General features: G+C 41.0%; 1 protein-coding gene across 5 annotated transcripts in view; it reads right to left on the bottom strand.

Moving 5' to 3' along the window:
* The window catches only part of RAB2A (RAB2A, member RAS oncogene family), an 85,466-nt gene that overhangs the window by 49,966 nt on the left and 10,423 nt on the right, over window positions 1–25,077 (bottom strand). For 2 of the 5 annotated variants that reach the window (XM_042924330.1, XM_042924334.1), the window contains exon 2: window positions 3,622–3,693. In XM_042924330.1, the coding sequence (XP_042780264.1) occupies window positions 3,622–3,693 (72 nt within the window). Of the gene's footprint in view, window positions 1–3,621; window positions 3,694–5,315; window positions 5,428–9,008; window positions 9,480–17,178; window positions 17,310–25,077 lie in introns of those variants that run through there. The other 3 variants (XM_042924335.1, XM_042924332.1, XM_042924331.1) reach the window with 3 other exon arrangements.

Raw genomic sequence — 25,077 nt, 5'->3', positions numbered from 1 at the left:
TACATCACTGTTTGTTGAACTGTCCATTAATAGATAGTGAAATAAATGTAGTGGGCATCAGTGGGCTATAACTAGAATTATTTCTACACAATATAATTGAACAGCATTAATCAAATGTATGCATCAAGCACTGTAATGTGAAATGTTTTTGAAACTTTCTCCCCAGAGAGATAGTATATTAATTTAGAAAACATTTACAGAGTCTTTTTATGTACCAGGCACTGGAGATACAGCAATGAACAAAACTGATAACAGTGCTGTCACGAACTTTACTTTTATCCTGGTGGGAGACAACATTCACTTATAATCACCTGTATAAAAAGTTAAGGAGAAAAATAAATCTAGGCAAGAGGATGGGTATGCGGGGGGGGGGGGGGGCTATGTGTGTCCACATGCACTTGTAAAGGCCTAGGAGGGAAAAAATCAGGAGCTATTTGGAACACATTAAGTCTGAGATGCCTAACAGACATCTAAGAAAGGAGATGTTGAGTAAGCAGCCGGATATGTGCACGTGGGGAGAAGAGAGCCTCGTTGGAGTGAGTTCCAAAAAGAAGGAGGGGAAGAGAAAAACCAGAGACAGAAATTACGAACAGTCCTATCTGAGGACTTTTGCCAAAAGGAAACAGAAGGATTGAAAGCTGGAAGAGATAACAGTCATGAAAAATGACAAATGGGGAAAAATGAGTGACATTCGGGAAAAAAAGAACTGCTGAAGCAGTGTTCTTGAGCGGGCCTTGGCTAGCAACTTGGAGTTCATCCACAATAGCGAGGAGAGGGCTGAGTTCATGGGCACAGCGCAGGTAGGTGGGTCTGTGTGGTGATGGAAACCTGTGAAAATGCTCCTGTTCGCCTCTGAAATTTTCTGAAATAGAGACCAAGGCTATCACATGAGAATGAAGACAGGAAAGGTGGTGCCTGATTACAGAGCAAGAAGGTGTAACACAGTTGTATAGCGAAGTGGAGAATGAATGGATTGGAAGCAAAGTGTAACTGTCAAGTGGTTAGAAGTTAGTGTCCAAGAAACTAATGAGACTAGTTAGCCAGGATCTGTGTTTTTCAACCAGCAGGATGGAGTAGATAGTTAGAGTTGACCTATGGGTTAGCCACAAAAGTGTGACGAAGCAAGAGAGGGGGCAGGAGTTGAGTGCGCACGCCGGGGTGATGAAAATGACAATTATAATGGTTAGAATTAAAGCTGGGCAAGGAGGAAAGCAGGACCACAAGAGGGGTGAGAGTACAAAGACAGCAGGACCAACGGATTATAGAACTGATGGGACAAATAAATCATTAGTGTTAGCAACTAGAGGGCGTGAGTTGGAAGGATGGGAGGACAACCAACCAGATGCATGACACTGAGATTCTGGAAGTGGTTCCAGGTACCGGTAATGACCAGGTCCTGGGTGTGACTATGGGAGTGAGTAGCTGAAGTAGAGAGGAAGCAAGGACGGAGAGGCCAGGATGTGTGTGGGGGTGCACTCGCCATGTACGGACAGGTCAACTGGTTTACAAAACTGGTAAAAACCACTGCTCCAATGCTTCTCAAGCTTTTCACATGAGTCACTGGGAGATCCTGTTCAAATGCAGAATTTGACTCAGTAGACTCTTTAACAAGCTCCCAGAGAATAAGGATGCTGCTGGTCCAGTATAACAGCATTTAAATACACCCAACGTTCTACTCTGGACCTTCAGTGTAATTATATCCGCGAAGCTATCTGTAAATTGCCTCTTTGATTACTATTGTTAACAATTCTCACTGAGATAGTCAAAGGGTAATGAGGAGTATTTTACGGACTCATCCTTGTCTTTTATTTCCTCTGTTCCATCATTTAATACTTGGTCATGACCTGACCTTAGCGTTCTCACCTTCTTCTATTCATCAGGCAAAGTATGCAGCAGAATCAAGATACTGTCTTACTCACATCTATTGCAGCAAACATTCCAATGTTCCTTGAAAACAAATACATGCTAATGACCAGAAAAATAAACTGTCCGGATGGGTGTGGTAAGGTAGAGCAGTCAGAGTGGAACCAGAAAAACAGAAACCATATTTAAATATTTAAAACAGAGGCAATTTAATGTAGGGAGTTAGTTACAGGAAAGAAAAAGCTGAGAAGCTCAAAGAAGGGATGGTGAAGAAGCGGAGAGACTGGCACCAGCCAGAAAGTGCTGCCATCTCTAGGCTGGGGGGACACAGAGAGAAACCAGGGTTAGCAGAGCTCAGGAGACAGACCATCAGCGGGCGTGTCACCACCAGGGGTGGGGCTGGAGTCTTACGAGGACGAGACAGAAAAGGAGTCCCTTGGCTTCCCTTGTGCTTTTAGCTTCCTACCTCCTGGAGGGAAGCCACTGGTACAGCTGCCTGAGTTGCAGTTTTCCAAACAGCTCCCTTTGGTCCAACCCCTTCTCTCTCCACAAGTATAGCCCATGCCGCTTTCTGAAAGTAGGCTCAGGCCCAGCCTCTCCATCAGATGTGCCATAACACCTTAGAAATTTCTATGAAAGCTTCAATGAGGAAAGGAAGACACTTTTGTTTAATTTCCTACGCTAAAAACCACTGTGTGGTTAGTTGTGTCAGGACTGAATCAGGCTTAAGACACCGCTACCGAGGTTCAGACTTACTGGGCAAAGAGAAGATCGTACACAAAACTGAGCTCACCGAAGTTAACCACGAAATGGGGACCAGCATGAAACAACAGTACCTGTCTCACCCTTCATTACTGTATATACTTAAAATGGAATTAAATGAAATCAATTAAAATGGAATCAGAGTATTCTGACAGGATAGCCACCTGGGAAAAGATTTCAAGGTATCTACAAAATACATGTGGCTTGATTGAAAACTATTAATTTATCTAATAATTTGATTAACAAACTCTGTTTGATTTGGTATTTTAAAAATACACAGGACATGAGACTCAACTTGCTTAATGGTGATCTAATGATACCTGTGAAAAATAAGCAGTCACTGGCTGAGGAGATACACCAACCTATTAGTTGTAAAATCTAAGTAGATTTCAGTCTAACAGTTACCGATAACAGTCTCATTTACTCTTTGCAACTTAGGACACTAAAACTGCCTCCTGGCAGTTTTTCTCGATTAATAATTACTATATAAGTAAACCGAGAGCATGTATCATGCTGCCAGGCACTGTTCCAATGTTTCACATTTATTAACTCATTTACTGCCCACAGTAACTTTGTAAGATTGGTACCACTCTTATTCTCATTTTACAGATAAAAGAATCTGCGGCATGGAGTGGTAAGGTGGATTACCCAGCTAGTTAGTGGCACAGCCTTGATTTGAACTCTGGCAAGCTGGTCCAGTCTCTGCTCTTACCCCTGTGCTCTCTTGTTTTGCAATCATTTGCTTCATCATTAAATACAATCAAAATCTTAAATACGTCTTCTTGCTGTTTTCTGACCATTTTTATAAAGTTGGATGATATTACTTTCACTATACTTGTATTTTTTTTGAGTGATGAAACTAACCTCTGTACAGCAACAAATCTAGTGTCACTGATTCTTTCTGACTCGTCACTAATAGAATGGATCCTCTCTAGCACATTCCATTTCCACTACCCAAAAATTTTTAATGTTTCTCATTTCTTGTAGAACACTTACCGATAGTAAGGTCATGCACTGGCTGAAACCTCTTGTCTGTAAACTGTAGCAATAAGCATGATTTACCAACACCTGAAAGTTAAAAAAAAAAAAAATCATGAGACAAAACTCACAGAAATTAAGAAACACTTTACAAAAGCACACAGAAAAGAGGCAGCCAGGGTTTCTGGTGCTCTGTGAACAATCTATCAGAATTTCTCGGTGTTATAATTTCTTGGGAAATTACGGGATTGATGATTTGAGAGAGAGAGAGAGAGAGAGAGAGAGAGAAATATCTTAAGCAGGCTCCATGCAGTGTGGAGCCACGTCAGGCTTGATCCCAGAACCCTGGGATCATGAGTTGAGAAGCTTAACCACCCAGGCCACCCAGGCGCCCAGGGATTGATGATTTAGGTGGAAGGTGTTAATCAATCCCAAACACCTTCTCATCCTTTGTTATTCATTTGATATTCTAATCTGAAAGGTAAGTGGCAGGAACTCCTTCCTACAAGACACCTAGCTGGTCCCCCTAGTAGCCTCTTTCTACCACAGTACTTCAGCCATTAAGGGTTCCTGCACTTTGTTTTTCCTGTCGCAGTGAAAATATGTAAAAACAAGGTAATCTCTTTTCGTAGTTTATCTTACTTACCTACGAACAAACTAGCAGTTAAGTGCTGGGATCTACTTCGGTCTATTTTCTGGCTAATTCATTTCAGGATCGACTAATCTGAATTGTGTCCCTTCAGGGGCACCTGGGTGGCTCAGTCGGTTGAGCGTCCGACTTTGGCTCAGGTCATGATCTCACAGCTCATGGGTTCGAGCCCCGCGTCAGGCTCTGTGCTGACCGCTTGCTCAGAGCCTGGAGCCTGCTTCGGATTCTGTGTCTCCTCTCTCTGCCCCTCCCCGGCTCACGCTTTGTCTCACTCTGTTTCTCGAAAATAAACAAATGTAAAAAAAAAAAATTGAATTGGTCCCTTCCCTCTACTACCAAATTTCACTTCACTAAGGTCATCAATAAGTTCCTCAGCCCTAAATTAAAGACAAATTATCTGTATTCATCCTACCTGTCCTACGAGAACTGGTTTACTGAACACCACACCATTTTCCTACTCATTTTCAGGCCCTTTTCTTCATATATGCCTCCGACTGCTTCCTTGAGAGCACCCTGCACTTGGTTCACCCTTTCACTCAAAAGGCTCTACTGGATGCTAACTGTGCTCTGCACTTGGGACTTGAAGACACAATCCTGTGGAATGCTTCCTTCGAGTACGGGTAGAGAAAATAAACAGAATGAATGCCAAATAATCTATATGCACTGCAATTTAGAATTATAAATATTGCCTTTTGAAAGAAGAGAGTACTGTGAGGAAGAGTAAGAAGATACTTAATCTAGACTGAAGGGCTGGAGAAGGTCTTTCTGGAGAAGTGACACTTGAACCAAGATGTTCAATGTCTTCTAGATTATAAACTCAACGCAAGAAGGATGATGAATATCTTGCTGTCTTATGCCAGAGACAAGGCCATTAAACGATTCTGGTGAACAACTGGCCCTAGTGTCACATGTCACAAAGATTGTCAAAATGCCCAATAAACAAATCAAAGAAATTTGTGTGTGTGTGTGTGTGTGTATGGTTATGTTTTGGGAAATACTTTATTTGTTCAATGTTTTTGGAATGTTTTAACCAAAAATAAACTGGAATTTCAAAACATCTGACCTGAGTTTTCTTCTCTTTTCTTTGATCTATGATTTCTTTTTTTACATTACAAAAGGTGTAAAGCCAAACTCATTTTAGCAGATTTCTAGCTTCTTTGAAAAGCCTTTCAGGTCTGCGACAGAAAGGAAAATTATTATTTTTTAGGTGTCAAAGTACAAAATAAGTGAACATTCGCGATATGAATCTTCAGGGTTATTATTATTTTTTAAGATTCAGAAAAAAAAAATTAAGTACAATCTATACCCCAACATGGGACTCGAACTCATGACCTCAAGATAGTCACATGCTCTACTGACTGGGCCAGCCAGGCACCCTGAGGGGACTTCTTTGTTTGTTTTTTAAAAATATTTTTCGGGGCAGTTCTTTCGTTTCACAGCAAAACTGAGCAGAAAGGACAGCCAGTTCCCGTATATTCCCTGCCCCACAGGAGCACAGCCTCTTCCACCATCACCATCTGCACCAGAACTGGAACTCTGACTACAATCCATGAACCCGCAATGACACGCTGTCATCGCTCAAAGTCCATGGTTTACGTTAGGGTTCGCTGTGGCGTTCGCCTATTCTATGGGTTTTGACCAACGTGTTCCCCGTCATGGTATCATACGGAAGAGTGTCACTGACCTAAAAATTCCTCTCTCACCCCTAACCCCTGGCAAGTGCTGATCTTTTTACTGTCTCCACAATTTTGCCTTTTTCAGAATGCCATATAGCTAGAATCAGCCTTTTCAGACTGGCTTCTCTCACTCGGTAATATGCATTTAAGATTCTTGTGTCTTTTCTTCATTTCTGTTTTTTAATAGCCCACATTTTCCCATACAGAAAAAATACATAATTAATTAAACATCACAGATTTTATTACTGGGAGACCTCAAGAATCACCTAACAGTCTGGTAAGCATGTAAGTGTTACAAGAGCCTGAAAACCGTTTCTTACCGCACAACGGGAGGTACTGTTTTAGTACCACTAACACCACTTACTCTGACCAGGTGCAACTTACGGGTAGAATAAGGCTTGCTCTTTGGTTCTTCATTTAAAGACTCTGTACTTTCTTCAGGTAACCACAGTACTTTTCAAGTTAAGAGGGTTTTGGTAATTTGCATACTCTGCAGGACATCCTTTATTTAATATTTGTCCTCTTTATGATATAAAATTGGCAAAAAGCTCCAGCGTTTCTTTCACCAATTTTCCAGAGTCTCTCTTAATCCTTGATATTCAGAAAGTTCTTTAAAAGCATCCTCCCTATCCTTTCAGCTGTCTGTTAGTCTAAATGTCAGATCCCCATTCATCAATGGCAAAAACATGCTCTGACATTTTTACATACTTGATGAAATTCTATATATTTTGTGCAATCTGTAACTGATTGATCTTTCATTTTCATGGAAAATAATAGTCAAATATGTTGATTTTCCTGGAGGGAGACACTTACAAAACATAACTGAGGAATAGTTTAAGTGGCCAATGAATATTTTCATGTTATTATAACTGTATTATCAAGAACTTTGAAATATTTAAAAATTATGATTCCCAACAACAGATAAACTTGTACAGAGCCTCCCTCATGCCAGATATTGTTCTAAGCAATTTCCATATGTCAGCTCATTTAATGCTAAGAACAGCATAGCACAGGGGTTAGATTTCTGACTCCAAAGCCACACCACACTCCTTGGGTTCCAATCCCAGCCTCGCTAGTCACTATCAACAGAACCTCAAGTGAGTTACCTTCTCAGTGCCTCACTTTCCTAATGTGTAAAAAGGAGGAGAATAATAGTACCTATCTCATATGTTTATCAGAAGTATTAAATGAGTTCATGCATTAAGTGCTTACCACAGTGTCAGACACATAGTAAAATTCAAAAAAGAACTCAACAAATGTTTGTTACCATTACTACTACCACTATCATTTATTACTCTCTGTATACTTTAAGCTCCCTAAAAGCATGAGGCACCTTTTATTCATTTTCAGTTTGACCACATGTACTTCCAACGATTTTCCAAAATTCAACCTTGCTAGAAATACTTGGATACGTACTATGTTCTGAGGTTAAGCAACTGGAATGTATCAGTCAACACTAAGATAAAGGCCCTGACCTTCTGGAGAAGAGATCATGAACAAACTTTTTTATTCTTTTAAGTGTGTGTGTGCACATTTGCGCGTATGTGTGTATAGTAGGGGAAGAGGGGAGTGTGACGGACGGACGGACGGACGGATGAAGACGTGGTAATGCAGAGTGTTACTTGGTATGGTACAGAGAAAAAGCAGAGCAGGGGCGGCTGGGCGGCTCAGTCGGTTAAGCCTCCGACTTCAGCTCAGGTCATGATCTCGCGGTTTGTGAGTTCGAGCCCTGCGTCGGGCTCTGTGCTCACAGCCCGGAGCCTAGAGCCTGCTTCGGATTCTGTGTCTCCTGTCTCTCCATCTCTCGATAATAAATAAACGTTTAAAAAAAAAAAGGGGGGGGGGGGAAAGAAAAAGCAAAGATACGCAATGCTGGGGGGAAGGAAAAAGAGTGTGGTGTTTAAATGAGGTGGCTGCTCACTGAGAAGGTGAGGTTTAAGTAACAACTTGAGGAGAGGAGGAAGCAGGCAGGTGGATTACTGAGAGAAGAACACTTTAGGCTAAGGAAACGGCTAGAGGAAACGCTGTCCGTGGGATGTGTGGGAGAAACTGCGATGAGGCCAAATATGGCTGCAGCTCAGAAGGCAGGGGAGAGTCCTGTCCCTAAGAGCAGAGGTTGCAGGCATCATAGGGGCCTGGTCACACAGACCCCACAGGACTTTTAACATTTACTCGTGATAAAATGGCCGACTCACTGGAGGGTCTTGAGCAAAGGAGTGACGGAATTGGAAGTAAATTCTAAAATAATTGTTCTGGCTGCTGCAGTGAGAATAACCTGCGAGCACAAGCAGACGAGAGCAGAAGCAGAGAGACTGGTTAAGGCGGCTTTCCTCAGTCAGGCAAGGAATGGTGTCTTGGACCAGGGCAGCAGCAATGAGGGGTCTGAAGTGACTGAATTCTATCCTCGGTTTGAAGTAGAGCCAGGATAATCTGTTGGTCGTGTGGATGTGGGTTTTGAGAGAAGGAGAAAAGCAGGAAGCACAGCTCCAATGTTTCTGCCTGATCAATGGGAGAATCCGTGAGATGGGGAAAATTCTCAGGAGAGCAGGAAAGATCATCAATTCCAGTCCAGTTATCTCGAGTTGGGGTGAACAGGCAATAGAATATAGGAGTTTGGCATGTAAGTTTAGACTACAGGGAAGATGTTGAGGTCGGAGATATAAATTAGAACTGTCAGCATAAGATGGTATTTATTTTTTTTATTATTTTTTTTTTTAAATGTTTATTTATTATTGAGAGACAGAGAGGCACAGAGTGTGAGCAGGGGAGGGGACAGAGAGAGGGAGAAACACAGAATCCAAAGCAGGCTCCAGGCTCTGAGCTATAAGCACAGAACCTGACGCGGGGCTTGAACTCACAAACCGTGAGATCATGACCTGAGCCGAAGTCGGTCGCCCAACCAACTGAACCACCCAGGCGCCCCTTTAAGATGGTATTTAAAGCCACAGAAAGAGAGGGACCAGCAAAAAGACACGCTGTTTTATAAAAGCATGTTTGTTTTGTAACAGAATTAAACAGAAACCAAGCAAACATAAAAGCGGCCCCTCCAAATCCAACTACTACTGGTTTTCATTCTATACCTGGAACCTGAGAGGCCTTCCTGCGTCCTCTTCTCTGCCTCTCCATGCAGACAGACCCCCACGGCTGGTTTCTCGCCACCACAGATGCCTTCTCTGGCCATTCTAGGTGAAGTAGCTTCCATTCCCAATCGCTCTCTATCCATTAGAGGTTTTTGATCTTTACCAAAAAATCCCCAAATCCATATTGGGCCCCACCCCCAGAGGTTCGGACTGAGCTGTCAGCATCATGCAGTGGTTACAAGCACTACGTGGGTGGCCTTGGATGAACCTCTAACCTCTGTGGTGTTTTTGCCATGTAGAAGCTTTGTAGTTTCAGTGTCCTGCTTGTTTACTTTTGCTTTTGCTGCCTTTGCTTTTGGTGTCAGATCCAAAAGTCATCTCCAAGACCAGTGCCAAGGAGCTTATGGCGTATGTTTTCTTCTAGAAGTGTTATGGTTTCAGGACATTCAAGTCCTTAATCCGCTTGAGTTAATTTTTGTGTGTGATGTGAGACAGTGGTCCAGTTTCATGCTTTTGTATGTCGCTGTCCAGTTTTCCTAACATCTTTTATTAAAGCGACTGCCCTTTCCCCACTGTATATTCTTGGCTCTTTTGTCATAAATGAGTTGACCATACATGTGTGGTTTATTTCTGGGCTCTCTATTCTGTTCTATGGACCCTCGTGTCTGTTTTTATGCCAAGACTCCACTGTTTTGATTACTACGGCTTTGTAATATAGTTTGAAATCAGACAGCATGATGCCTCCAGCCTTGTTCTTTCTGAAGACTGCTTTCGCTACTCACTCTTTGATTAATACAAATTAGTGTACTTAATGCCACTGTTAGAGTTCCTACCATGAAGTCACCTTAACTTTTTCTTTTACTTTGGGTCCAAGTCACCATCATCAGTAGGACAGTATTGTGGTGAGGACTGAGTACCTAAGTCCCACATGAATGCCAAATAAATACAAGCAATACTCATTAAACTGCATTCCTAAAGCCTCACCCTAGAGATTCTGATTCAGGAATTCTTTGGATGGACCCCAAAGTCAAGTTAATAAGCCCCCTAGCGAGTTTTAGGCCATGTGTCCTCCACAAGAAACAATGGCCCTAGTGCCAGGTGTTCTACTGAGATTTATTTTCTTAGTCGTCAACTGACCTCACCAATTTCAAGATAATTTTAAAAAATTGATAACGGCTCTGTTTTTAAAATCATAAGGCACACAGTTTATTTTAAAATAAAAATTAAAAAATTTAAGGGGCGCCTGGGTGGCTCAGTCAGTTGAGTGTCTGACTTCGGCTCAGGTCATGATCTCAGAGTTTGTGAGTTCGAGCCCCACATCAGGCTCACTGCTGTCAGTGAGAATTCAGATCCTCTGTCCCTTTCTCTCTTTGCCCCTCCCCTGCTGGTGCACACACTCTCTCTCTCTCTCTCTCTCTCTCTCTCTCTCTCTCAAAAATAAACATTTAAATTTTTTTTAACTTAAAATTAAAAAAAGTAAAACTTGAAAAGTACCAGAACCAATTCCTAACCACTTTTGTCCAACTATCATTCTGAAATCATGGTTGCCTATTTATATCTATTACACTTGTAGATGTAACAAAATTTAACAAAAGTTCCATGAATGAAGGACCTATCTCATGACTAAAAGTAACTCACTGAAGAACTATGTATTTTATTTTTCTGATTTTGAGTCTTCTCTTTTTTTCTTTTTGATGAGTCTGGCTAAAGGTTTATCAATTTTGTTGATGTTCTTAAAATTTATTCATTTATTTTGAGAGACAGAGACAGAGACAGAGAGAGAGAGAGAGAGAGAGAGAGAAAGAAAGAATGCGAGTGGGGAAGGGCAGAGAGAGAGGGACAGAGAATCCCAAGCCAGGCTTCGAGCTGACAGCAAGGAGCCTGATGCAGGGCTCAAACCCATGAACCATGAGATCATGACCTGAACTGAAATCAAGTGTTTGAACGCTTAATTGACTGAGCCCCACAGGCGAACCCCAATTTTGTTGACCTTTTCAAACAACCAGCTTCTACTTTCACTGATCTTTTTTTTTCTTTTAGAGAACTGTATGTTTTAAAGTCATACCAAAAAACTGACAGACCTCTGACACAGATCATTCAGAGATGTGGTGAACTGGCTGAAATATTCGTAGCTTCTTTTGCAAACAGAAAACTGTATTCTTCTCTGCACAACATTCCAAATTGAGAAACATGAAAAAACAATAAAGTCTGCTCTTTTTAAACAGAAAACTAATAAACTCAGCATGGTATATTAGAAAGAACACAAGCTCTACAGTTGAAACACCAGTGTTCAAATCATCTATATCATTTTATAACCTGTGACCTTGGACAAATTAGATAGAGAAACTGAGCTCCATTTCCACATCTGTAAAATGGGAAAAAGAAAATAAAAATATAGTATTCCTACTTCAAAAGCATACCATAAAGCTTAAATGTGGAAACTTCAAATTTTGCAAATTCACAAGTTAATAAAAATGTTAAGCTGAGAATTCTTTCAGATGAATACGGCTGAGGAGAAAAATCTCCAACCAAATCTACCTGATCTCGAGTTCAAAATTTTAAAAACCTATTTTCTACAATGAAGTGAAGAAAACATCCATAATCTCTAACTTTCTTTCAAGTAAAATGAATTCAGAGTCACTCTTATGCTACCGGTTTTCCATACACTGTCCCCGCCTCACAACTAAGACAGCAATCCTCTCGACCACTTCCATTAGGTACTGATCCGGCCCCTTAAGTGTAACAGGCTGAAGAGTGGCCCCCAAAGAGAGATGTCCAAGGGCTAACCCCTAGAACCTGTGAATGTGACCTTGTTTAGGAAAAGGATCTCTGCGGATGTAATCGGGGATTCTGAGATCATGTCAGCCTGGATTTGGGCTGGGGCCTGAACCCAATGACAAGTGTGCTTACAAGAGAAAGGCAGGGGGAGGCAAACATACACACACAGGTGACAGGCTATGTGAAGACGGAGACAGGGACCGGAGCTGCGCTGTCACAAGCCAAAGGACACCCGGAGCCACCGGGAGCTACAGGAGACACGGGCGAAGTTTCCCTGGAGCCTTCAGAGGCACAGAGGCCCTGAAGATACCTGGACTCTGCACTTCCGGCCCCCAGAACTGTAAGCGAGTTTTGTTGTTTGAGGTCCGAAGGCAAGTTCGGGGGCATTAGTTACGGCAGCCCTAGGAAAGCAACCCGCTTCTCCGGAGTCATCGTTCTTTCCTCTCCTCCTCCTGGGACTTTTGTGTTGTTAGTCTTCCAGGTGTGTTGACTCCACCTGTAATAATGTCTACCGTAATCAGTGAAGTGCCTCAAACACCAGAAATCGTAAGAGCAGTTAAGGGAAGGGGAAACAGGGCCTACAGAGCACTTAGGTCACAAATCTATCAGTGAAGGCTAGGAGGAAAGGTGAGAGATGGCCATTCAAAAAATATTTACGGAGTACTTATATTCCAGGCACTGGTAAAAATAAATGAATACAAACAGAGAAATTAGACAAAGTTTCCAAGAGGATGTAGCTTTCAAAACACAGGATATCTTTCCCCTGAAAATGGGAGGTACAGAAACAAGTAGGCTGACGACAAGGCTGAAAGAGTTGCTGAAGAATCAATCAAGTGAAAAGGAAATAGGAAGTTGTGGGGATACAGCCCTCTTTCCCCTGGAGCAAATCATCTGCCACTACTTCTGTACCTCTGGTTTACAATATTAGAGTACTTCGAGTACTTTAAACACTTCTGGGATGCGACCAAAACCATGAATATGAGTAGAGCAGATCTTGTCAGTATTTCTCACACATCCGGCCATCTGCACATATTTATTTAGCATACTTTAAGTGTTCTTTCCCCAAATACTCAGTGATTTTTTTCCATTTAGCTAACGGTTACTTATCTTTACAACTTAACTCAAGTGCCTTAACCCCTAGGGAGCTTCCGTAATACTTAATAACTTCCCTTCACAAAGTGAGTTACGTATTCTTCGAATTTTAAAGTATGGAGACTTTCTGGCCGTGTGTATAAAATAATCAATGTAATTGTCTGGTTTCAGAAGAAAAAACTAGATGCTCTGTTGTAAATGCTGGAAAAGAAGAACACTAATGGCCTTCTGTGATGATCTCACTCACCTTGGGCATGGCATGGACTCTAGGAAACCACATCTGGACCTGAGCTCAAGACCAAGAGGTGAAGAAGTCAGGCCTCACGGAGGGCAAAACTCATTTTAAAAAACAGGCTTAGGAAGAGCACCAACCCTACTCCTTACTCAGCTACTCTTTGCTGAGGACCCACAACGGACACCTAACAGTGAGTAGAGAAGCCTTAACTTGATAGCTTACCCCTTACTCTGCATTCTTTATGAAACCTCTTTGCTTTTGACCTCTCCCATTGTATCGATTTTTTTCTCCCCCTTAGTTTTCACCTAATGTCCTTTTCTGACTCAGGATCTCATCAAGGACACCATGTTAACATTTGGCGATGATGTTTCCTTAGGCTCTTCTTGGCTATGACGGTTTCTCAGACTTTCCTGTTTTTTGACCCTGACAATTTTTAGCAGGACTGGTTAGGGTGCCGTAGAATGTACCTCAACTGGAATCTGTCTGACTTTTCCCCCCATGACTGACTCAAGTTACTGATGTTTGGGAGGAAGACCACAGAGATAAGAGTAGTTTCTCACCTCTACAAAGGTACCTACTATCATAACAAGGGTACATACCATCAACATGACTGATTATTCCTGATCACCTGCCTGAGGTAGTCTGACAGGTTTCTCCACTGTGAAGTAACTCTGTTTCCTTCTCTTTCCATTCTATACTCTTTGGAAGGACATCACTACGCTTAGACCACCCCTTGGGGAGTGGATCTTACCAAAACTGTAACTACTGATCTGTTTCTCTTTGTATGTTGTCATCTTTCACCACGTCTCACTGCTCCTAGCCAATCTTCTGCCCTTTCATAATGCTTTAACATTACCATTGTATTTATTACTTTTACATTCAAAAAATAAATTAAAAAAGAGCCCGTATCTGACATACTCTTCTGAAATAGAAAAGTACCTGAAAATTACCTTCATCTTTAATTTTTGCTTCTTTTTTTAAGTTTATTTATTTTTGAGAGAGACAGTATGAGTGGGGGAGGGGCAGAGAAAGAGGGAGAGATAATCCCAAGCAGGCTCTGCACTGCTAATGCAGAGCCCGATGTGGGGCCTGAGCTCCCAAAACCGTGAGACCTGAGCCAAAACCAAGAAACAGACAGACGCTTAACCAACTGAGCCAACCAGGCACCCCTTTAATTTTTCACTCCATGCAACATTCTTTCCTAAATCCTGTTAATTACAACTCTCATCAGTAACTACTTCATTTTCACTATCACTGCCTTAGATAAGGCCTTCATTACCCCCTACCTGGACCACCATAATAATCATCTAACTATACTCCAGCTTCCTAATCTGTCCTATGTATGACTGCACCAGGGATGAATGAGAAAAGAAGGAAGGAAGGGATTACATTTAACATCCAGTATGTCTCTGCCACTGTACTACAATATGAATATATACACGTGTGTGTATTTAGTATCTTTCTTTAACTAAATTTTTTTATTGTTTATTTACTTTTGAGAGAGAGACAGAGACAGAGACAGAGTGTGGGTGGGGGAGGGCAGAGAGAGAGGGAAACACAGAATCTGAAGCAGGCTCCAGGCTCTGAACTGTCAACACAGAGCCCGATGTGTGGCTCAAACTCACAGACCATGAGATCATTACCTGAGCCAAAGTGGGACACCTAACCGACTGAGCCGGCCAGGCTCCCCTTTAGTTTCTAATGTAATCATAATTCTAGTCTGGTATTCTTTTCTTTTAAAAACTTCCACCTATTCTACTGTCTACAGAATAAAGTTCAAATTCAACCATACTCTATCACGATTTAGGTCCAACATGTGTAATGAATTTATCTTTCCGAAAATCTTATTTCCAGTAACTATCTGACATGGGACTATACTACAGTTAAAATGGATGGTTTAGGGGCAGCTGGGTAGCTCAATCGGTTAAGCATCTGACTTTGGCTCAGGTCATGATCTCATGGTTCAAGAGTTCAAGCCCCTCCCACATGGGGCTCTGTGCTGTCAGCTTGGAGCCTGCTTCAGACCCTGTATCTCCCTCTCTCTCTGCCCCTCCCCTGATCGCACTATGTCTCTCTCTCAAAAATAAATACACATTAAAAAATAAAAAATAATAAACCGGATGGTTTATACTGAAGAACATATAAGGCGTGGCACTTAACAGATGTACAATAAAGGACCACTAACTTGGTTTTTTCCTATTTGTACATTCTGATTATTTACCATTTCTACTTGTCTAAATAAACCCTACCCACTTTTCAAGAACCAGCTTGAACACTATCCTTTTTTTTTCTTTTCTTTCAATGCTCAATTTTTTTTCCTGAAATGCCATCTTACTCTGAGGTTTCCAAGAAGAACCGGCATTCTGGATTCTGGAACTTCTTTATGAAAATTCCAAGCTTTTCCCAGTACTCCGTCAGAGCCCTTGTCACATTCTATCATCACTGCTAGACTATAGACTCCTTAAGGGCCAGGACATACCTAATTCACTTTTAAATCCTTCACAGTAGAATCTGGTCCCGTGCTTTACATTTGGAAACTTTTACTATAATAATAGCCTTTTGCATTTCAAAGTACACCGCCAGTTTAAGAGAGAACAAATGTACCGGACTAGATCTGGATCCTGTGCAGGACCCTGGGAGGAAAAGCTGTTTCAGGTCTCCAGGCCCTGTTTGCTCGTCTGTATAATGGCAACCATACCACTTACCTTATCCGTAAGGTTATTTTGAGGAATGGAAGAGAGAGCACACAGATCACGAGTCTGTGCTTCTTTTCCCTTCCCCAGCACTGAAAGGCAGGTTGACACTTTATCCCATGCTGAGGCATAGTACTCTACATAATGCTTTAGTAAGCACTTATCCCCTTACACTTTTATTATTAATTTACACATCTACTTTCCTCCCTCAGGAAGAAATTCACCGCTTTGTGTTTTGAAAACCACCTTGCACTGTGGCCTGGCCTAGAAGACAGACGCTTGCTTAGTGCATGTGGCATTCATGTACTGCCTGCTCACTGAAAAGGTCACACGGTGAGACTAGCCTTTTCTATGTAATGACAAACTCTAGTAGTCTACATTAAAACAACAACAACAACGATTTCTCAGAAAATAATTTACTAATAATAAATAAAAGCTTTTTACTCGACACTGGATTTTTCAGGGAAGAGATGCTAGAGAATGAAAACCTTACTGTGCCGAATTAGAATCCCCTCTCTGATTATCATCTGCCAACCTCAGTGTAATTTTCTTTTGAAAAGTTCAGCTTTTTAGTGTGTACACAAGTTATCAATCAAGCGCCTCCTAACTCCAAACCTTCACTGCCTGCTGGAGAGACCAGAACATCTCTCCCTTGCCAGCTGGCGTGACAGCAAGTGTCGTCGGCAGAAGGCAGCACTCCGTAGCTCTCCTAGGCCAACCTTCCCTAGTGTTCCTTCAGGCTGCTTTCCCTGACGGTCCCAGCACAGCTCCTCCCCATGGAATGCTTCCCAACAGCACACGGACTGATGGCACCTTTCTAATCCATCATGGCCCGTGGGTGAAATTCTCTGCCACCCAGTGGGCCTCAGCCATGCCCCTCCAAAGAGGTCTGGACTCCAGATTGGCTCCTTCCTTCCACGCTCGGAGGATGTGCCTCTGTCTGCTGCGACTGTATTCATAGGAGATCTCTTTACCTCGTAGCCAACTCCCTGTTACTCTAATCCCACGGTATAGTTAATGATTCTTTACATCAGACTTTCCCTGCTCAAATTCCTATGCGGTCTCAGTCTCCTAGTTGGAGTATGACTGATCCAACCAGTATGGTTAACAGAACCTTCATTAAGACAAACCAAATTTAATCCGGTGAAGTTGAGGGTTTCTGAATATAAACCAAGTTTAGATTTTCTTAGGAAAGGCCTAGTTTGTCTTTTTTAGGGAGAATGCAAAAAAAAAAAAAATACAAAACCAGATGCAATTTAAATTTTAAAAAACTGTAAAACAAATTGGAGCATCTGCTAATTTCCATGGGGAACAAATAAAACATTAAATCTAATAGCAAGTAAGACAGCATAATGTGGTAAAAATGGCATACCTTTCTTTTCTTCCAACTCCTGGGACCTTCCCCCACTCATTTTAATGGTGGAAAATGGCTAGAGTGTTTGAGAAGAATCAGAATGAAGAAAACTGAAGTACAACTACCTCTCAGAATCTTAAGAGTGTCACAATTTGCCAGAATCCTAGAGGTCCTCTGTGCTCTGTTTTGTAAACAGCAGGCTATAGCCAGTTAGGTCATGAAATCAATTTAGTGGATCACAACAAGCATAAAAAAAAGAACTAGAAAAGAGCAAATATTAGACCGTATGTACTGTACAAGGGTAAGTACTGTTTGCAAACATCTGTTTTAAAGGGATGTATGCATTGGGGTATCTGGGTGGCTCTTCAGTTAAGCATCCGACTCTTGACATCAGCTTGGGTCATGATTGTGAGATTGAGCCCGTGTTGGCTCCCACTGGGTGTAGAGCCTGCTTTAGGATTCTCTCTCTCCCTCTCCCTCTGCCCCTCCCGTGCACACACACACACACGTGTGCTCTTATTCTTTTTTTTTTTTTTTTTTTAAGAGAGACAGATGCACTTACATGTACATCTGAACCCTGGGTTGCAATCAAATATGTACCTATTACTGTGACTTACAAAAACAAACACCTATGCAAATAAATAAATACAATTTAGGTCTCACGAGTCATCTACCAGGTGATGATTCTATTACAGAAACCTCTTTGTAAAAAGATTTTTCCATTAAATGAAATTAGGATGACCCCATCCCTGCTTTGCCAGGGGAAGGCTCAGTTGTTTTCCTGACAAATTCTGAATCCATTTGGATGATAAATTATACGGTTTCTCTAAAGCAGGGATTCTCAACGTATGGTCCTCAGACCAGAAGCTTCAGCTATTACTCGGAAACTTGTTGGAATGCAAACGATCAGCCCCACCCCAGCCTTCCAGAATCAGAACCTGTGAGGCAGAGCCCCGCAATCTATGTCTTACCAAACTGTCCCAGTGATGCTGATGTGCACTGAAGTCTGAGAACCGCTGCCCTAGATATAACCAACTAAAATACTGCTTTCAGTGTCTAATTGTCTTCAGTTTAGTTTTCCAGCGATAACTAATCTGCAGCCCCTACATGGTCGGTTTAACTGAAAATGCTGGAGATGTTTCCCCACGGTACAGGTAAAGTTCAAAACATGGTTAGCCTGCTTTCCACTTAGCAGCTTTGGTAATTACCCAGCTTAGAACAACTGGGCTCCCGCTACCTGTCAAATACCCAACGGACCCACTTCAATGCAGACACCCTTCCTTCCGATTTTAATGCATCTATGGGCTTCTGTACTCAAGATATGCTCATATGCTTCTGCCTTGTTTAAAATATCTGCATGGTTTTTGACAGTCTGAAAGTGAAAATAGGCTCCCTCCTCACACACAATCTTATTTGATCATAACAGTAAGCCTATGAAGTCAGTCAGGGAAGAAATGATAACCTCATTTTGAAGATGAAGAAACTGAGGTTTAAGTGATATGCCTCAAGTAAGAGGCAGAATTGAAACTCCAAATCGGGTTTTCTGATTCGAAATCGTATTTTTCCACTATGCCATCCAACCTCCTCATTTTGTTCTTCTCAGATACCTCACAACCGATACCCTTCCTAACTAAAAATAATGTTATCTCACTTTCCGGGTATTATTAGTAGTAATACTAAGTGGAAGAAGACAATATTCTATAACTAAGTGACTCTGACAGGGCAGAAATTTAGTGAAGAAGGTTTTAAAAAAATGAATACTATCTCCTTGACACTGACTTGACCCCAACAATGTTTCCGTTAATATATCAGGTATATTACACTTTAATCTATTTTCCTAATCCTTTCATGAGCAAAGATTCCAAATAAGAACTGCAGCATCTCAAGAACACATTTCAATGAAGCAGCTTGCAGAGAACATTTTTCCATGATGTTACGGAAGAAGATGTTTAGGGATATAAATATACACTATAATTATTACTCAATAAATTTACTGTCTGTGGTCTCTAAATAGCACGCTCTGATACAAATGAGATCAAAGTTCAAGGCTCTAAGCAAAAAAACAAACAAAACAAAACCTATTTCATGCAGTTTCTACATTATATTGGCAAGAGCCCACTAAGTACATGGTAACAGTAACTAAATCAAACTGCTACATTCCTAAACATAGACTAGGCACCAGTCAACACAGACAATGCTGAGATTAGCCTGCTGAATTTAAGTATACAAAATATTTATCAAGCTCAAAATTAGATATTCTAAGTCCGTATTTTTAGTGAAAAGTGATTTGGCAGTATCTATCAAAATACAAATATAAATCCTAGTCAGCCACAAATTTTACTTCTTACAAAAACCCACAATTGTGTTATGCTGTGTATTAACAATATTCAGCAACAGGTGTAAGTGAACATTTATTTCTGGCAACCCAGCATCAGAGTACCTTTCTTTGAACTCCCCAGTAGCCAGGGCACAGACATGTGACCCAGACTCAGCCGGTCAGATGCTCTTGTCCAGAATCTGGACTCGAAGGCGGGCTCCAATAGCAGACACTATAAAGAGAGAATCTGTGGTGCCTACAGTGGAGAGGAGATATACGCTGACACATATCCAGCATCTTCTTTAGCAACCTATACTGGAAGCAGGAATTTGGCTATGTTTTGCCTTCCCTGGTTTTGCCATTTTCAAGCTTCATTCTATTGCTCTCCTATCAATTCTATGAACATTCAATCTTTCTAATAAAATCTTCTGCTTAAATCAACCATGGTAGGTTTCTGCTGTTTGCAGGAAAAACAGAATGAGGAACTGAGTAAATCATGGTTCAGCTATGCAAGTGTTTAGAAAGAATGAGACAGATTTACATGTGATGATATGTTAAGACACCTAAGACGTATCAACAAGAAAAAAAAAATAAAGGTGTAGAACAGTACTAATTGTACAATCCTATTGGTAAAATAGGGACACATATACACACGCAAGCTTACAGATGTACAGAAAATTTCTGCACGGATACACAAAACCATTGTTTACCATACTTACATAAGGCAGTATTTAATTTTCATTTTTCATCATGAACATTTATCACTTCCATCATTAAAATACATGCATAAGTTTTTCAAAGGATCTACTTTAGCATCAAACACTATATAAGCAATACTTTTACCAGCCTCATTTAAGATCTCCATACTGACGCGGCTTTTAAATAACTAGCAAAACTTCTTGCGTAACCAAAAATAGTTACATTAAATGTTGATCTGTGGAGAAAATTACAGGAGAGCCTGTGAGTAAAATAATGTGCTGTGAAAAAGATTTAGATTTCCTTTTTTAACTCCTAAAAGCCACAAAAGAATACTAATCAGTAGTACTTTTTAATCAGACTTACTTATAGCTAAGCCTGAAAATTCACATACTCCTGCTCAAATCCAACATGGTCTTTCCCCCTTTTTTTTTCTTTAATTTTAGAGAGAGAGAGACAGAGAGAGAGAGAGAGCGAGCACATGTGCTCAGGGGGCAGAGGGAGAGAGAATCTTAAGCAGGCTCCTTGCTCAGCGTGGAGTCTGACATGGGGCTCAATTCCATGACCCTGGGATCGTGACCGGAGTCAAAAATCCAAGAACCAGATGCTCAACTAACTGAGCCACCCAGGTGCCCCAGTTTTTTCACTTCTTTCTTTTTTAGTATTTATTTATTTTCGGAAGAGTGCAAGTGGGGGAGGGGCAGAGAGGGGAACAGAGGATCCAAAGCAGGCTCTGTGCTGACAAGCTGACAGCAGCAGCGAGCCCTATGTGGGGCTTGATCTCAAGAACCGTGAGTAGGAAGCTCAACTGACTGAGCCACCCGGCTGTCCCAGTGTTTTCACTTCTAAGGTAAATTCTCCAAGAAAGGAAATTTGAAGCCAGAAAGAATGGAGGAAAAAAGGCCAAGAAAGAAAAGAAGATTAGAAGTTGGAAAGGGATCACTAATTACTGTCAGAAATCTGAGTTAAGGGTAAAAATTTATCCCATATACTTGCTGCTGTCAGCGCAGAGCCGGCTTCAGATCATCTGTCCCGCTCTCTCTCTCTGCCTGTCCCCCCACTCACATTCTCTCAAAAATAAACATTAAAAAAAAGTCTCATCCCACTTAGAGATGGGGAAGGAGGGTTCTTTGAAGCTATCCAGAGGATAAACTAGCTCTTTATTAAAGTCTGCCACACAATGCTCTTCACAGTATGGCCCCAGATTCCTTTAGTTTTAAGCCCCCACAAAATCCCGACAAAACCCCTATCCTGCCCCACTCTGTATAACCTTCCTGGCAAAGTAAAAGCCTGAGGAGCTCAGCTCAATTCTCTGTTTTCCACATAAACAAATATGAAGTAGGGGCAAAAGCACAGATTCTACAGGACTGTTAGGTGGGGGGGATTACTGAAATAAATGAGATCATGTCTGCTGGTATCATACCTGATATATCATTTGTAAAACAAAGTCAACAGGAACCTAGGATTACTGTGAGTACATGGAAAGCCATTACACAGCACTCGGCATACAGCTGGTGCTCAATAAATGTTTGCTGGAAGTCTGAGTCTGTTACGAGCCATTCATTCCAGTTAGAATGAATCCTCTCCATGTTCCGTCAGTACTCTGTACTTATTGCTATGCCACTGTCTTGTAATTATTATGGCAAATTGGTTCCCCTGTAGGGTGGAATAGTTTTGTTCATTCTTCTAATTCCAGCACAAGAACTGCCTAAACGGTATCTTAAATTTCTTTAACAACAAAAACAAATCGAATTCTCTACTCTGCATAAATTCCATCTTCCAAGCCTTAATACGTGTTAATCAAACCTCTGTTTGAACAACTCCAGTAACAAACCGACTCACGACTTAACAAACTCTTTCCATTTCTTGTTTTGTTTTGTTTTATTTTATTTTAAAAAATGTTTTAGTAATCCCTACACCTAATGTGGGGCATGAATTCATGACCCCGAGATCAAGAGTCACATGTCCTTCCAGCTGAGCCAGCCAAGCATCCCACTCTTTTCCATTTCATAGGGAGTCCAAATCTATCTCTTTTACTAATGGTCCTCGGGGCACATGGGTGGCTCAGTCAAACATTCGACTGTTGATTTTGGCTCAGGTCATGATCTCACAGTTCATGAGTTCCAGCCCCACACTGGGCTCTGTGCTGACAGTGCAGAGCCTGCTTGGGATTCTCTGTCTCTCCCTTGCTGCCTGCCTCTCCCCTACTCACGTGCACACTCTTTCTCTCAAAATAAGTAAATACTTAAACAAAAAAAACTAACTGTCCTGGTTCTGCCCATGAAAAGCCAAAAAGGATAGGTTTAAGTCGCTCTTATTTGAGAGTCACTCAAGTATTTAAAAGTCATTATTATATTCTCCTTTAAGTCTTCTCTTTTTTTTGGTTAAAATGTTTCTGTTATTTCGGTGGGCAGGGGGATAAAAGAAATGTTTCTGTTATTTCAGTTGTTCCTACAACGTCATGGTTGATACAGCCATCATACTACCCTGATTAGCCTCCCGAGCATACACTTCAGTGTGTAGACATCCCCCTGAAACAAGTTTCCATAACTGAATTGTAGTTGAGTTCTGACAGAATTATTACCTGCCTTGTCTGTATATTATACCTAGCATCACATTTATTCCTTTGTTGGCTTTATTACTCACCTGAGTCATACTGAACCAAGTCATATAAAACATGAAGTGTTTAGACATGTGCTATTTACCAGCTGACTTCCATGTTGTATTTGCATGGTTGTTTTTAAAATAAATATAAGGCTTTACCTTCATTAATTTCCGTTTTGCTAAATTTAGCCAATCATTCGGCCTGTCAAGGTCATTTTGGATTCTGTCTGGTATAATCCACACATTAGCTCTTTCAACCAAATTGGATCTTATCCAAGTTGTTACTAATGTGAAATGTAAAAACAAAAGCCAGGACTGAATGCGGCAGCGTGCTCCCTGCAAGGGCAGCCCTTTATGGATACAGTTATTCAACCAGTTAAAAACCCACCTAGCTGTGGAACCGGTAGAATTTCTTCACCTTATACCAAAGGTTATATTGAACAAGCATAACAAATACCTTTACTTAAAGAACAGGTGAATCAATTCACCATGTATACAGTTATTATTGCTTTAATTTATAATAACTCATTTCCCTACTTATTAATTTTTATATCAAGTTACGTAAAGCTTTGCGCATAAGTGATTTTGGAAATGTGTACTTTTCCTTTGACCTTCGAAATGGTTAAAACTGAACTAATGATACTTTGCCCAAGAAGATAAAAAGATATTCTTTGATCGACAGATTCACTTATAGCGAAGACTTCTGAAGATCTAAAAAAAACTGCCCGAAGGGGTTCAAAATCAAGATAACCCATTCAAGAGGTATCTCAGGTACCAAGAGTGAGTGTAAAAGAAATTGGGGTGGAAGATAACCATAGACCTTAATATCTCTTTCCTGAACCGAGGTGAAAAAGAGCACCTCCTACCTGATATTGTTTCAATCTCAAGTGGCCTGTGAGGCTACCGGACACAGGAAAGGACTTTCCTTTATGGAATCCAAAGAAAATTTCAGGATCAAAGAACTGCCATTTTGCAGATTAACATGTGATCCTGTTTCCCTCAACTCAAGTAATTACAGTTTGAAATAACCACAACGAATAGCTTTTTCTATAGCCAAGACCTCCTCCACTAATTTAATTTTACGACGCTCAACAGATTCGAAAAATTACCTCTAGGGGTGCCTGGCTGGCTCATTTGGAGGAGTGCACGACCCTTGATCTCGGGGTTGGGGTGTAGAGATTACTTAAATAAATAAAACTTAAAAAAAAAAAAAGGAAGAAGAAAAATTATTTGTAAGGATTACTATTAATAAAGTACTTTGCAGCTTACAAGATACCTGCAGACATTTCTTACTTCAAACACAAAAATCCTGTGGGATAGATATTAGCCAGGCATCCCTACTGTCTTTTTCTAGATGAGAAAACTGAAGTGGAAGAGGTCTGAACTTCACCAAGGTAACAAGTAAGCAGAGGAGCCCCCGCACTACTCAAGATATCGTAATTACAAATACTAGGCTCTTGGAAAGTTTTCAAGAGTGCTGCCTAAGCTAAAATAACCAGAGAGGACTTAGAATAACAGTACAATTAACTCTTGAACATGGGTTTGAATTGTGCGAGTCCACTCATACGTGGATGTTTTTCAATAAATACAGTATAGCACTGTAAATGTATTCTCTTTATAGTTTTCTTACTAACATTTTTACTTTAGCTTCCTTTATCATAAGAATACAGTGTATAATACATGTAACATACAAAAACGTGTTAACTGGCTGTTTACATTATTGGTGAGGCTTCTGGTCAACAGTACGCTATTTGTAGTTAAGTTTCTGGGGAATCAAAAGTTACCTGTGGATTTGACAGTGGGGGTTGGGGGGTGCCCCTAATCTTTATGTCACTCAAGGGTCAACTGTACTGGCCTCCTAGATGCATAGTAATTATTGCTAAAGGTCGACGAATGCCGAAGGAGGAGCTATTCATCAACGTTAATAACACTGGGGGGCCTGGGGGCAGCAGAACAAGCGCGAATCCACCACTTACACTGACATATAAACTAAATAAATGAAAGGAAACAAACTACTGCCACGTGAATTTCAAAGACAGCTATAAAGTTTGAAAAAAACAAAAACCAAAACCTACAGCATTGGTGAACAAGCCTATAGGGTGCGCTCGGCAGGTACTATTCTCATTTTACAAACAGGAAACTCAGGAATTTTAATTAATTGTTCATTTGTACCAATAGGAGTGAGTGGTAGGTATGCTCTTTCCATTAGACTCTTTCTACGTTGTCGTATAAGGAATAGGTGACACTATACATGCTTGGAAAATGTGACCACAGTATTGCTTCCTATGTGGGACACCCTG

This window comes from Panthera leo, chromosome F2 (genome assembly GCF_018350215.1).
Source record: "Panthera leo isolate Ple1 chromosome F2, P.leo_Ple1_pat1.1, whole genome shotgun sequence".
Lineage (NCBI taxonomy): Eukaryota > Metazoa > Chordata > Mammalia > Carnivora > Felidae > Panthera > Panthera leo.
Note: the sequence above shows the minus strand (reverse complement) of the source record. Positions and strands in the feature narration are given on the sequence as shown.